Below are 15,189 nucleotides of genomic sequence, written 5' to 3'. Positions count from 1 at the left end.
CATTGACACAGGGCTTTTGAAATGATTAATTTCTTTATAAAGTTCATGAATATGTCATTCCAGGAATTTGTTTTAGTTTATTAAATATTGTTTCTGGCATAATGTTATTTATAGTATTTCCTGGTTTTACATTTTTGTAATTGCTATAATGTATCTAGTACATATTTTGAAGATTCATTTTGAATCAAGGTATTGTATATGGTACCCCTTTCATAATTTTAGAGGAAATGTTTTCAATTTTTCTCCATTTGCTATGATGTTGGCTTTAGGTTTATCATATATAGCCTCTGTTACGTTGTGATTCTTCAATACTTAATTTATTAAGGGTTTTTTTGAATTTTTTGCAAAGTTTATATTGTTTTTATACTATTCATGTGTTGTGTTAGATTTATTGGTTTGCCTATGTTGAACTATCCTTGCATCCCTAGAATGAAACCTAATTGATCATATTGTATTTTGCTTTTCAGTAATAGAAGTAATAATAATAACAGTAATGTTTATGATAACTCCAGGCACTTTATCACTGAATTACATTCCTACCCTTTTTATTATTCATTTTGAAGCAGAATCTTGCAAAATTATTAAAAAAATGTAAATTTGAGATTCTTTGGTCTCAATCTCTTGAATAACTGAGATAATAGGCATAAACCACCACGACCAGTTATGATATGTTTAATAAGCTTGTAAACTTGATTTTCAAATATTTTATTGAGGATTTTGCTTCCATTTTGCCAATGATATTGACATAACGATTTATAGATTCATTTTTATTGTGTCCTTGTAAGGTTTTGGTGGCAATAAAATATTTGCTATATGAAATAATTTTGGAAGATTTTCTTCTTATCCAATTTTAGGAATAGTTTGATGAGCAGTTTTATTCTTTATCATTTGATAGAATTAAGCAGTGAGTCTGTTTATTCTTTTTATTTTTAGAGGTGGAAATTTTTATTATCATTTTAATGCCATTACTGATTAATGTCTCCTTAGGTGTTTATATCCTCATCAAAGTCATGTGTCCAAAAATTTGCCTCATTTCTTCTATATTTCCAAATTTATTGGATATAATATTTCAAAATATCCTCTAATGATTTAATGGATTTCATTAATATATGTTGTAATAATATGCCCTTATTATTTATTTTTTGTTTTATTGGTCTTCCTCTTTCTTTGAGTTAATTAACTAGTGGAATGTTAATTTTGTTTATCTTTTCCAAGATGACTTTTTGATTCACTGATCTTTATTTTTTCTTTTGTCTCTATTTTATTTTTTCTGTTCTGATTTTTTTCTCTTCTTCTACTGATCCAGTTTTAGTTTGTTCTTGTTTCTGTAATACCTTAAACATCTTTAGGTTATTTATTTGAGATTTCTCTGTTTTTAATGTAGGCACTTATGCCTAAAACCTCCATTTTAGTGTTGCTTTTAATATACCCTACAGAGTGTGTGTGTGTGTGTGTGTGTGTGTGTGTGTGTGTGTGTGTGTGTTGTACTGGGAATTGAACCCAGGAACATTCTACCCCTTAGCTATACCCTCAGGCCAATTTTTTTATTCTTTATTTTGAAATAAGATTTCACTAAGTTGCAGAGGGCCTCACTGGGTATCTGAGGCTGGCCAAGAACCTGGGATCCTCTTGTCTTAGGTTCCGAAGTACTGAGATTACAAGTGTATGCCACCACACCTGGTTCTACAGATTTGATATGTTGTATATTTATTTTAATTTATTTTAAAAATTTTAATTTCTTCCTTGAATTTTCAGTGATCCACTATTCATTCAAAGGTGTTCAATCTCCATGCATTAGTATATTTCTGCAATTTTTGCTTATTTTTAGTTTCATCGAATTAGAATTAGGTCAGATGCAAGAAATTAAAACATTTTTATTTGACAATAATTGCCTTATGGGCTTATGTATAATTTATTTTGGAAAAAGTTTCATGTGCTGATGAACCTAATAATACTTACTTTGCAACTGTTGGATGGCATATTCTATAGATGTCTGTTAAATTCGTTTGATTTATATTGTAATTTCACTTTGAGGTTTTTTTGTTGATATTTTATTGGAAAATTGTGGGGTATTGAAGTAACTCACTAATATTTTATTAAGACCTATCTTTCTCTCTTTATGTCGTATAGTGTTTTTATTTGTTTGTTTGTTTTAAATAAAAGTGGGAGTTCTAACATTTGGTGCATATATGTTCATATTTCTAACATCTTAATGGACTGTTATCTTTACCAGTATGTAGTGATCTTTTTCATCCCTTCTAAATAATTTTGTATTAAAGTTTGTTTTATAAGGGATGAGTACAGAAACTTCTGCTTAGTTTTAGATTATATGTGTCTGAAAGGTCGCTTTACCTCCTTTCACATTTACTCTATGTATTTCTATGCTGGTGAGATGATTCTTAGATCTAATTTTGGGTTCACTCAGTCAGTCTGCATCTTTTAATTAGAATAAATTTCATTTGCATCAAGGATAGTTAATGACAAGTATCTACTCCTTCCTGTCATTTTGTTATTTTTATTATTTATTTATTTTGGTGGTACTGAGGCTTGAACCCAAAGGCTTTCTACCTCTGGTCTATACTCCCAGACCTATTTTATATTTTATTTACTAAGTTGCTGAGAGCCTCACTAGGTAGCTGAGGCTGGCTTCGAGCCTATGCAATCCTCCTGTCTCAGCATCCCAAGTGGGGGTGAGATTACAAGCGTGCGCCACCATGTCCGGCTTCTTCTAGTTTTTAAATAGCAAATTTTCAATTTTATTCTCTCATTCCTCTAAACATTTTAATAGTATCTGTATTAATAATTTTGAATTTTAAATTTTGATTTTTTCTGGTTGTCATTCACATACTCTCATTCACTTTCATTCACTGTTCTTTGTGTGAGATTTATTCTATACCATTGTCTCATGATTATTTCTATCATTCTTCCTTTTATGGGTCTAGGATTTCCTTAAGTATCATTTGTAATGCTGATTTAGTGCTCATGGACTCTTGTTTAAATTCTTATCATGGATGGTCTTTATTCCTGCTTTGATTCTGAAAGATAACATTTATATATGCTATAAACTGGTACGTATTTTATTTCAGCATTTGAAGCCCATGCCTACTTGGTTTTAAAGTTTCCGATACAATTTTTGTTATTCTTATAGGTTTGTCTTTAAATTTGACTTAGCACTTCTCTTTTGGAACATTTAATACTCATACTTTTTGTACTTTTAGCAATTTATGACCTTTTTTGGTCATATCTAGTTGGTATGCTAAGTCCTTCCCATGAAACTGTCTCCTGTATAAATAGATTATGAATAATAACAAGGTTATATATTGTCTAAAATTTGGGGGAATACTAACAATAGTTTAGGGGAATATTAATAATATTCTTAAAATAGTATATTGCTTGTTATGCCTTCGTGTTATTTTTATTTGTCCTCAAACCTAATCCTTTTATACTGATAGTCTCTCTATTTTTAAAGATATAACTATATATTTTATTTTATTATTTTTTGGGGGGGATCTAGAGTTGGAACCCAGAGGAATTTGACCCCTGAGCTACATCCCCTACCCTATTTTTTATTATTTATTTTGAAACAGGGTCTCACTTAGTTGCAGAGGGCCTCACTAAGTACCTGAGGTGAACCGCGATCCTCCATTCTTAGCCTCCCGAATGCTGGGATTACAAACGTGAGCCACATAACTATATATTTTAAATAGCCAAATAGTATATTTATTTCCCCAGTAAAATTCTGAGAGTATTCTTAGGATATTTTATTTTCTTCATTCTTACTCTACAGACCACTTCTCAAATAAATCATGGCTAAATTTATTGACTGAATTTAAATTGCTTTATATTAATGTCAATTAGATTACAAATTTTTCACTTTTGGCATCTACTCATTTTCTTTTATTCAAACACTTAGCACAATATTTCTCATGGATTAAAGAGATACATTACTTTGTTAGAAAGAACACTGGAGCTTAGTACACCTGCTGATTTTACTGTTGTGGCAGCCCTCTGTTCTTCATTTGTGAATTGTGAGCTGCAGGCATCATAGGTAAATTGTAGTTTTCCAACCTGTTGAAGAGGGTGAAGGGGGAAAATTCATGTTTGCAAGCTGATTGTAAGTATCCAGTCAAAAATAATACAATCAAATAGTTTTATAAAGTATTACGTGCCTTATTACCATTGTACTATAGTTAGAAAACAATTCTTTCAGGTACTAGAATTCAACCCAGGGGCATTCCACCTCCAAGCTACACCCCAGTCCTAATTTTCAGTCTTTGTTTTGAAATAGTGTCTCACTAAGTTGCAGAGGTCCTCTCTAAGTAGCTGAGGCTGGTAGAAAACCTGCAGTCCTTCTGTATCAGACTGCCAAGTACTGAGATTACAAGCATGCATGACCATGCCTGGCAGAAAACAATATTATTGAAAAATTTGAGAATCATGAGAAATATATGTATCACTAATTATAGTGAAATCCATATCTGTACTTTGAATTCTAGGAAAAAATGTTGAAACGTTATAATTTTTATGGCTGTAAATATTGGATTAGGGAAATTGGAAAAAATACATGTAAAACTCCATAACACTATGCATACATTGTTATTATTATTTTTCATACCCTAAGTTGCAATTCTCTACTTACAACATCTTTGAAAATTTCATAATATATTTAGGGATGTCTTAAGAAACTGGAAAAACTGAAACTATTGGGTCATAGAAGGATATGAATTATATTAAAATATATGTCAGTGATTTTTGGACAGTGAGACCAGAATTTGTTTAAAAGGTTTTATGATATTTAAAACATGTTCTATTTTATTCTAGGAAATAGCATATAATAAAATGCATAGTATTTTTAATGTTAATGTACATGAAAAAATAATCTCACTGCACATGGTGACACATATTTACAATAATAATAGTGAGAGGCTGAGACAGGATGATCCCAGGTTGAAGACCTGTCTCAGTAACTTAGTAAGATCTTCAGCAACTTAGAAAAACATTTTTCAAAACAAAAGCTAAAAAGGTGCTGTGAATAATGAGGACATTATTCACACCCTTAGATTCAATTCCACCAGGGAAAAAGATAGGGTGGGAAGGAGAGAGGGAGAGTTAGTTAATCTCCTCACTAGCAAAGACAGATCCTAAACATTTTTTGAAGATTTAAATGAGTTTATTATTAGAAAGATAGAAATACAGGTTGTAACTGTTATGGCACCATTAGGAAGAGGGAAACATAGAGCTTAAAGTAAAGCAAATCGCCACAGAGTGACATAGTGGGAGGACTCAGAACAAAGTCACCCAGATCCTACACATCTTATGTTAATGGGTCCTAAATTAATTTCATCAAGCAAACAACTATTATAATAGAAATATAGGAAAAGTACAAACAAGGAGAAGAAAGGAGAGAAAGAGGAAGATGATAGTAAAGCCTATAAAACAGAAGTTAATAGAATGTGGAAGATGTTTCCAAAACTAATGGGAAAATTGTACGAATATTTCTAAAATTTAATAAATTTTAGGCATTCTTACTGCATGGCATGGTAGAAAAAACAGAAAACCTTATTTTTAAGGATTACATATTCTATAGTTGAAGATAATATGAACTATTTTGATGTAGGAAAACCTTGGAAACTATTGATAATTATTTGTATACGGAAAATATAAAACTGTCTTTTCTGTACTAATGAGTTAACTCTTTATATTCAGTATAATTTATCTTGTTATGTTTTTACATAATTATCTCATCTTGACCTTTCATTGATAGCTCACATGTGTAATAACAATTTATAATGCATTATATTGTGATTACTTTGAAATTTCTTTAAAATAATTTTCTGTAGAAGTTATTTTAAATCTGTCTTATGCTAAAGTAAATATATTTCATAAATGTGCATTTGGTCACCAACATTTAAAGTATGAATGGAATACAAATCAGCAAAGAAATTTAATTGAAACACTTTGCTATTTTACAGATGTTTCAAAATTCAAAACAATGTGCTATTTTTACCTGGCGGGAGTCAAGATTTCAGTATTTCCAAAATGTTTTTCTTTGCTCTAAAGTCAAAACAATTTTCATAAATAATTTTAATATATATGTATTAAATTTCTTGGCTACTCAAATATACTTTTGGTTGGATGACAACGCTATCAATAACAGCAGCCATGAAATAATTGATGCTTATAGTTCAAAAAGTTGATTACAATCTCCCGAGTTATAAAGTCAGATTTATGAAGATCAAACTTGTTTTTCTTCTTTAGAAATGGCAAGCTCATTGAAGATAACGAAAAGTACATGTTAAAAGGAAGCAATACAGAACTCACTGTCAGAAACATAATGAATAGTGATGGAGGCCCTTATGTCTGCAGGGCCACAAATAAGGCAGGAGAAGATGAAAAGCAGGCATTCCTCCAAGTCTTTGGTAAGTATTATTGCAAAGTGGCCAAAACTAAGATCCCTAGAGGAAGATCTTGGTAAGCTTCTACTCTGCCGTTCATACCAACTGTTTAACTTTCCATAATTAAACCTTTGTTTACTCATCTCTGAAATATATTAAGTTCCACCTACCATATACAGTTGTCTTAAAATTACATTAAATTACACATGTACATAGTTGTAGAGCATTGGCTGACCCATTATAGAAATGGAAACATTTATTTAAATTATGCCTAATGACATATTTATTCATGTAACTGCATGATAAAATGTAGAATTGGCATTATGTGTTAAATAAAATTTTATCTGCAAGCAAAAAAAAATTATACCTAATGGGATTTGTAATATAGTATAGGAGTATTGATGTTCATAAATCTTTAAATTACACATGTAGGGAGCAGTTTTACTATTCGGTATACTTAAAATGCATATACATAAGTGAATAGTTTAGAAATATCAATTAGTAACTATAAATAATTATTTTATTTTACTGAAAGAAAATATATAAATATATATTTACCAAAATACATATTACTATCTTGGGAAATAACAGGACATAAAAATTAGTGCATTTTAGAAAATTATTGATTTATCTATGTTTGCAACAAAAAAGACAATTTGCTAAATTTTTCTTATATTGCTTCAAACTATAACATCGAAATGTATATGCACAGCTAACTTTTATATGTTTTCATCTTAAAAAAATTATCATCAAACCACTTTCACAACAGAGAGGGAAATGGAAGGAGGTACATGGGAATGAGAAGGGCCAGGGTGCAGGAGGCAGGTGCAGAGGTCCTCAGCACATTAACCACAAGATGAAATGTGAGACCTAGTGTTTGCGCCCTCTGCTGGCTCCTTCTGGGACTGCTGTAATGGAAGCATTTCTGAACCACAGAAAAGTTCCTGTACATATTCTACTGAGAGTGAAAAACAGCTGTATCAAAATGTATTAAAGTTTTAAACTCACAAAATTTGAATAAAAATGCTTTAAGCATAATTTGAAACTGAATAAATCATGTAGCATTTATGAAGAGGTCTATTATAAATCAGCATGGCTTTGGAAAGTTACTGAGAAGGGTAATGTTTAGGTGATGCTTACACAAATGTCTTTATTTTTTATTATTATTGCTGGTACTGGGGGTGGAACCCAGAGGCTTTCTACCTCCGGGCTATACTACCAGACCCATTTTATATTTTATTTGGAAACAGAGTCTCACTAAGTTGCTGAGAGCCTTACTAAGTAGCTGAGGCTGGCTTCGAACCTGCACAATCCTCCTGTCTCAGCCTTCCCAGCGCGGGGATTACAAGCGTGCACCACCACGCCTGGCCTACACAAATGTTTTTAATAAAGAAAAAAAGGCAAGCAAGGAGCCTATAAAAGACTTCCAATAAGAAGGGTAACTAAATAGATCAATATTAGAAATCATAGAAAGTTACTGAGTTCTAAAAATACTCCCAACAGTATTTCCATGTTAAAATAGTGTTTTCTTTAAAACCTACAGCAATAAACAACTATTACACAATATTAAGGTCATCAATTATAAGTGGTATTATATAACATAGTTCCAAAGAATGATGGTCTTATTCTACTTTCATGGTTTCAAATTAAATACTATTTAGGTACATTTTATTATGGTGCCAATGAGTGAGAATAAAGAAAAAAATTTAAAATGTTGATACTTTCATCCTTTTAAATAGGAAATAATGCACAAATTATTCCATTACTGCATGGCCATAATCACTTTTGTGAAATGACACTTAGAAAATGTGTGTTCTTTTTGGCACAAAATCATCTCTATGTAGTGAAAATATCACTAAATCCATTAAATGCAATAAAATTAAAGATTGAATTATCAGAAGTTTTATATTTATATTTCTTGTATCAGCAATATTGTTTCCTGAGAATTTATATTTCTTTGTTAATTGTATTAAATATATAAAAATGTTACTTGTACTGAGATAAAATGCTGACTTTTAGGCTTTTATTTATTTTTATGTTTAAATGATAAAATATAAGAAATAATATGGAGTTGAAGACAGAATATTATAAAGATGCAATCATATCTATGCTTATAGAAGCACCATTTAAAATATCTGAATTATGGAACCATCAGGTACCATCAACAAATGGATTACAAAATTATGGGATACAAAGACCATGCAATTCTACTCAGTAATGAAGAAGAAAAAGCATGTCGTTTGCAGGAAAATAGATGGAACTAGATAATATGAGACCAATCATTCACAAAAATGAAGGGGCATATGTTTTTCCTCATATATAGAAACTAAGGAGAAATTAGGATACACAAGGGAATCCAGACCAAGGAGGAGGAACCCTAGTGTAGTGATGGAGGGGACCTAAGCCAGGGAGGATGGTGGGGGGAGGGAGATTCTATGAAGGAAACATGTCAGTCCTCATTGCTAATTTTGTAAATACATCATGTGGGGAAGGAAGGGAGGTGGGAGCTTCAGGAAAGCTCACCAAGTGCTGTGTGCACGTATGTCTGAATTGATCCATTCTGAAATTGATTGTGATATATTATTACAATGTACCAATAAAATTTGTAAAAGAAAACAAGCTTTATGAAAAATGTAAATGTATAAAAAGATATTTTTAATATTAAGGTAATTTAAATTAGCACACATAATGTTCTTTGAAAAATACTTATGATTATTAAAAGATGACCCAGTTCTTCAAAAATTGTAAGTAAGGAATTTTTAATGCCTAATACGCTAAAATATTTATATGCTTACATTATAAATATTTTAGATCACATACAATTATTTGTATAACACATTCTAGAAACCCTGATTTTTTGCTTTGAAAAACTGTTGTTAAAGATACAAAAATTAAATAATAAGATGCTATGTAAATGTGTATATGTACATGTGCATATGTGTATATATGTATACACATACATATGGCTTTTTAGTTATTTATTCATTTACTTTTATAGTACTGGGTATTGAGCCCAGCCTTTTTTATTTATTTATTTTTTGTTTTGTTTTGAAACAGGGTCTTGCTCTGTTACTGATAATCTAGCTAAGAGGCTGAGGCTATTTGGAACATGTGAGTCTCCTGTCTCAGCCTCCAAAGTACTGGAAGTACAGAGATGTGCCAACACAACTGGCCACATATGGCTTTAAAATAGGAATTTTTAATTTTGTGGCTTTTGGAGATGAATAGAGTAGCTTTTTAATTGGCAATTTTTAATAGAATTATAACTTTGAGGTTAGTTTCTAAGGTGCCTTAAATAGGTTTTATGATGAGAAAAAATGAACATTATTTTCTATAGTCCTTTTATCTCCCATTCTTTACAACTGTGTAGTGTTCCTATAAAGCAGATGACACCACTGTAATAGCTACAAAGTTAATCATCTTCTTCTATACTAATGTAGACTTAGGTATCCACTGTGGGTTTTCAGTGTGAATAGTAATAGGTTTAATGCAATAGCAATTGAGTAATATATACATTTTTTACAGTACAGCCTCATATAATACATCTTAAAAATGAGACTACATATGAGAATGGTCACGTCACACTCATCTGTGAAGCAGAAGGGGAGCCTGTTCCAGAAATTTCGTGGAAAAGAGTTGCAGATGGCATCACATTTTCTGAAGGAGATAAGGTAACAATAACTCAATATATAGTGGTTTCCAGTATCATTATATTTTTACAGAGGTGTGTGTGTGTGTGTGTGTGTGTGTGTGTGTGTGTGTGTGTGTGTGTTACTGCGAATTGAACCCAGGAACATCCTACCTCTGAGCTAAATCCCCAGCCCTTTATATTTTTTAGTTTGAAACCGAGTCTTGCAAAGTTGTTGAGAATCTCACTAAGTTGCTGATGTGTTCTTCAAACCTCTGATCTTCCTTTCTTGGACTCCTGAAGATTAGGATTGTAGGTGTCTGCTACCACACCAGCTTTTTGCAGAATTTTGAATGTTATTAAATCTCACATTGATCTCCAATTTACCATAATGTCTGCAACTCAAACAAATGGTTTAATGACATTAAAGGTAACTCTAACACAAAGTTAGCCTAAAATTGAACTTAGTGGAGGAAAAAAAAGTCAATGTATAACACTTATTGATACATGTAATTGAATCCAGGGACATTCTGCCTTCAAGCAGCCTTATTTTTTTTTTTTTTTTTGAAATAAGGTATCACTAAGTTGCTGGGTGTCTTGCTAAGTTGCTAAGGCTGTCCTCACATCTACACTCTTCCTGTCTCAGCCTCCCAAATGCTGGGATTACAAGCATGTGCCACCGTGCATGCATGATGCTTTTTATTATATTAAAAATCTTAGGTTATTGATATTATTCTTAAGGTTGTGTCCATGGACTTTTGATATACATCAAATCTATAGAATATGTCATTGGAATTTTAATTTCTACCCTTGATATATAAACAAAATTAATTTAAAATTTTTAAATGATGGATATCATTCAAATATTTACTCTTTATAAGTATTCTGTATTTGCATCCTGAATCTTATTTGCAGCTCAAGGCCTAAAAATGCACTGTTAATAAGCTAATCACTTGATATCATGTGGATGGATTTCAGGCCATATTTTGGAAAACAGCTCTTAATTCTATGCCAACGTGAAATCAAGTATTTCTTTTAACAGGAAATGTTCTTAATAATTATTTATGCTTGGGAGAGAGGTTTGAGAAATACACCCAAAGTAAAATTTACCATCTTGAATACACCATTCATAGCTTTGATGATATTGCAAAGGTATAAATGACAAACTCTGAAGTAGCTTCATTACTTTAAGGTTTATTTGGAAACAGGGTCTCACTAAGTTGCTGAGAGCCTCATTAAGTAGCTGAGGCTGGCTTCGAACCTGTGCGATCCTCCAGCTTCAGCCTCCCAAGTGCGGGGATTACAAAAGTGCTTCACCACGCCTGGCTGAAAGTCCTTTTAATGAACTCATGAATTAGATAAATGTACTGGACACTGATTTCAGTAGTATTACACCTTGTACCCTTATATTGTAGGTGGAGATAAACTACGTTTACCACCCTGGATGAAAAAGTAGTTTACCACCCTGGATGAAAAAGTAGAGGACCAGTGGTCTATGTGGGAAAGTCATTTTTTGAAGAGAGAAAAGAGTGGGTAGAGAAAGTGTTTCCAGCCAAAAACAATTGTGATGGCCTATAATCCCCATACTTGGGAGGCAGAGACAAGAGATTCACACGTTAAAGGCCAGACTAGGAAAATATGGAGACCCTGTCTCAAAATTAAAAATAAATAAATAAACAAAAGGGCTCTGGTTGTCGCTCAGAGTGGCCCTAGGTTCAATCCCTAGCGTCACATATGCACAATAAAGAGCTTTTGTTAAAGCCAAGTGCTATTTAGTTCATTATCCAAATCATTTTACATAGATTAAATGTAATTATAAGAACTCTTTAGGAACATTTCAAATATGTATATACATATATATGTACATGTGTGTAATTATTTATATCCACTTTCTTTAAAGTATTTTTCAATATTCAATATTACTTCAAGATAAAAATTTGCCCCTTTTTGGGCCAAACTCATATGCTGGAGAAAAGACAGCCTTTTCAACAAGTGGTGCTGGGAGAACTGGCTAACCATTTGTAAAAAGATGAATCTAAACCCCTATATCTCACCAAACACAGGAATCAACTCAAGATGGATCAAAGACTTAGAAATTAGACCTGAGACTGTGAAGTTAGTAGAGGAGAGCATAGGTTCAACACTACAACATACTGGCACAGGCAGTAACTTTCTCAACAAAACCTCCAAAGCTCAGGAAATTAAAGCAAGAATTAACAACTGGGATAGCATCAAACTAAAAAGTTTCTTCTCATCAAAGGAAACTATCAATAATCTAAATAGAAAGCCTACAGAATGGGAAAGGATCTTTACCAGCCACCATTCTGATAGGGGGCTAATATCCAGAATATACAAAGAGCTCAAAAGACTCTACACTAGCCAAGCAAACAACACAATCAAGAAATGGGCAATCGAATTGAATAGACACTTTACAAAAGAAGAGATACAAATGGTCAATAGATTCATGAAAAGATGTTCTTCATCATTATCCATCAGGGGTATGCAAATCAAAACTATGCTGAGATTCCATCTAACCCCAGTCAGACTGGCAATCATAAAGAAATTAAATAACAACAAATGCTGGCAAGGATGTGGGGAAAGAGGAACTCTTTTACACTGTTGTTGGGAGTGCAAACTAGTTCAGCCACAATGGAGATCTGTGTGGAAATTCCTTAGAAAACTAAGAATAGATCCACCATATGATCCAGCTCTACCACTTCTGGGTATTTTTCCAAAGGGGTTGAATTAAGAGAACTACAGCAACATACGCATACCTATGTTCATAGCAGCACAATTTGTAATAGCCAAAATGTGGAAACAACCTAGATCCCCATCAACAGACGAATGGTTTGCAAAATTATGGGAAATACACACAATGGAATTCTGTTCAGCTATAAAGAAGAACAAAAACATGTCATTTGTAAGAAGATGGAAAGTCCTGGAGAACATTATGTTAAGTGAGATCAGCCAAGCACAGAAGGAGAGGGGACATATGTTTCCTCTAATATGCCCAAACTAGGGAGCATTGGGGATACCAGTGGGACTCCAGATAATGGAAGGGAAAAACAGCAAAGTTTGAATGCAAAGCTAGGAGGGGAAGAAGGCTGAACTTGATTAATGAGGCGCTACTTCCAAATATGTGTAAAAGTATGAATATATCAAGGTTACCCTGGGTATTGATTATCGGGAGGGGGGAAGGGAAAATGAGGGGGGAGGGGAGAGGGCACCAAGTACAGATTAAATGTATACCATTTATTTTCAATTTTAAAAAAATTTAAAAATTTGCCCCTTTTTAATGAGTTAACATCTCCACTGTGATGTTAAGAAATTTTAATTTTAGCGGTAATAGGTATTACTGATGAGAGTTTTCATTAAAATATTTTGCCGGGCATGGTGGCACACGCTTGTAATCACAGTACTTGGGAAACTGAGACTGACAGGGGAATGCTGGTTCGTGGCCAGCCTCAGCTACTTAGTGAGGCCCTCCACAACCTAATGAGATACTGTTTCAAAATAAAGAGTAAAAACTAAGGCTGGGGGTATAGTTCAGAGGTAGAATGCCCCTGAATTTCATCCCCAGTACTGAAAAAAAAAAGAAAATATTATTGTTGTGTGAGGGTATATAAATTTATTAATTAAGTTGACAGTATAATGTTAACATATTATTTTAGGGACTTCTTATTTAATTATAAAATTTAAATATAAATAATAAAGCTTAAACCCAGGCTAAAAATAGTACTGTAGCTTATGAAATAGCCATAAATTAAAGTTCTAGGTTATCATGTGCATATGTAGAAATCTAGATTTTCAAAATAAAGGGATATTTTGTTTAAAAAAGAGGTTATATAAAAAATTTTTTCATAGTCCCTCACACATAATAAATATTCAATATTTTCCACCTATTGTTATTCACACCTCTCATCTTTTTTGAACCAATTTTTAAAAATGTATCCTTCTTATTATTCTTATTATTTAATAAATATTATTTTATAGGAAATCACAGATATTGGTGAACTACAAGTGGAAGTCTTAGGAAGGGTCAAATAAAACAAAGTTGAATCTCGTCTTTCTCACATTGTTGGTTCACTGACCATCTTACTTTTCTTGTCAGATTTCAGTCTGCGTATACAAAGAAAGTTAATAATAAGGCCTTCCTGGAAAAAATTTCTAAAGATAAAATGAGATCACACCAAAAATAGCTCAACTTCAATTTGAACAGCTTTAAAATGTTATTTTTTATTGTTTTTGCAGATATCCAGGTTTTTCAGTATTACATATATCAGATTGCATTGAGTTGAGTTGAATTCATACCATTTGTCAATTTAAAAAAAAAGTTCATGTGAGCTCTGTGTCTATGACTGCTGCCACAAAACAGACCAGACAAAAAACTTACAAGAATGGTCAAATAAAGCATCCATATATAAGAGCACCCCCATATAAACAACCATAAGAGTTGTCTTCTCATAGTTGTTATAAACTGTGTTCCCTTAACATAATTGTAATAGGAACTCTAAAATTATCTGTGGCAGGAATAATCCCATGATTACAATCAAACTAAATTTACCAAACTAAATTCCAGATTTTGAGATGCTATGTCACCTTCTTCTGAAAAATTGACCATCTCAAAGTTTGCCCTTGGGTCTCATCGTCGCCATCTTCTGCTTGACTTCAGCCTCCACCTATGCAGAGGAATGGAGATGAGGGCTCTGCATCCTGACCTGGAAGAGAGAGTGTCACAGGCTACTCTTAGATAATAAAGACACAGTACCAGAATCTTAAAAATACCATAGATCTTATATGATCATCTTCCCTGCCTTCTATATCTTCTCTCATTCCTTCATATTTTCCTCTCTAGGAAGCGAGTCACATTTTTGTTTCCTTTTGGACCCTTTTATACTTGCTGTTTTATATAGTAACAAGTAATGATTTGAGTTAGACTTTTCCATCTTCTAAGAAGTACCTAAAAAGGCCAGCAAGGTAGGAAAAAAACAAACATGTTCTCTACCAAAGAACATTTCTGAAGAATGTTTTACATGATTTAAAGCTTTTTTATGATTTCATATGCATTATGAAAAAACTACTTTCTTTTAAACAGTTTTCTAGAAATATGTGCTACTTGTCAACTTTAGTATTAAATATAAAGAAGTAAAAATTCCTCCCAAGGGA

General features: G+C 32.4%; 1 protein-coding gene across 3 annotated transcripts in view; it reads left to right on the top strand.

Moving 5' to 3' along the window:
• The window catches only part of NCAM2 (neural cell adhesion molecule 2), a gene marked incomplete at both ends in the record, with an annotated part of 560,084 nt that overhangs the window by 348,144 nt on the left and 196,751 nt on the right, over positions 1-15,189 (top strand). For all 3 annotated transcript variants that reach the window (XM_080696027.1, XM_080696025.1, XM_080696026.1), the window contains 2 exons: positions 6,259-6,419; positions 9,921-10,066. In XM_080696027.1, coding sequence (XP_080552153.1) covers positions 6,259-6,419; positions 9,921-10,066 — 307 coding nt within the window. The remainder of the gene's footprint in view (positions 1-6,258; positions 6,420-9,920; positions 10,067-15,189) is intronic.

This window comes from Muscardinus avellanarius, assembly GCF_963383645.1.
Source record: "Muscardinus avellanarius genome assembly, chromosome: 5".
Classification (NCBI taxonomy): domain Eukaryota; kingdom Metazoa; phylum Chordata; class Mammalia; order Rodentia; family Gliridae; genus Muscardinus; species Muscardinus avellanarius.
The sequence above is the reverse complement of the archived record's forward strand: the minus strand, read 5'-3'. Positions and strand labels throughout refer to the sequence as shown.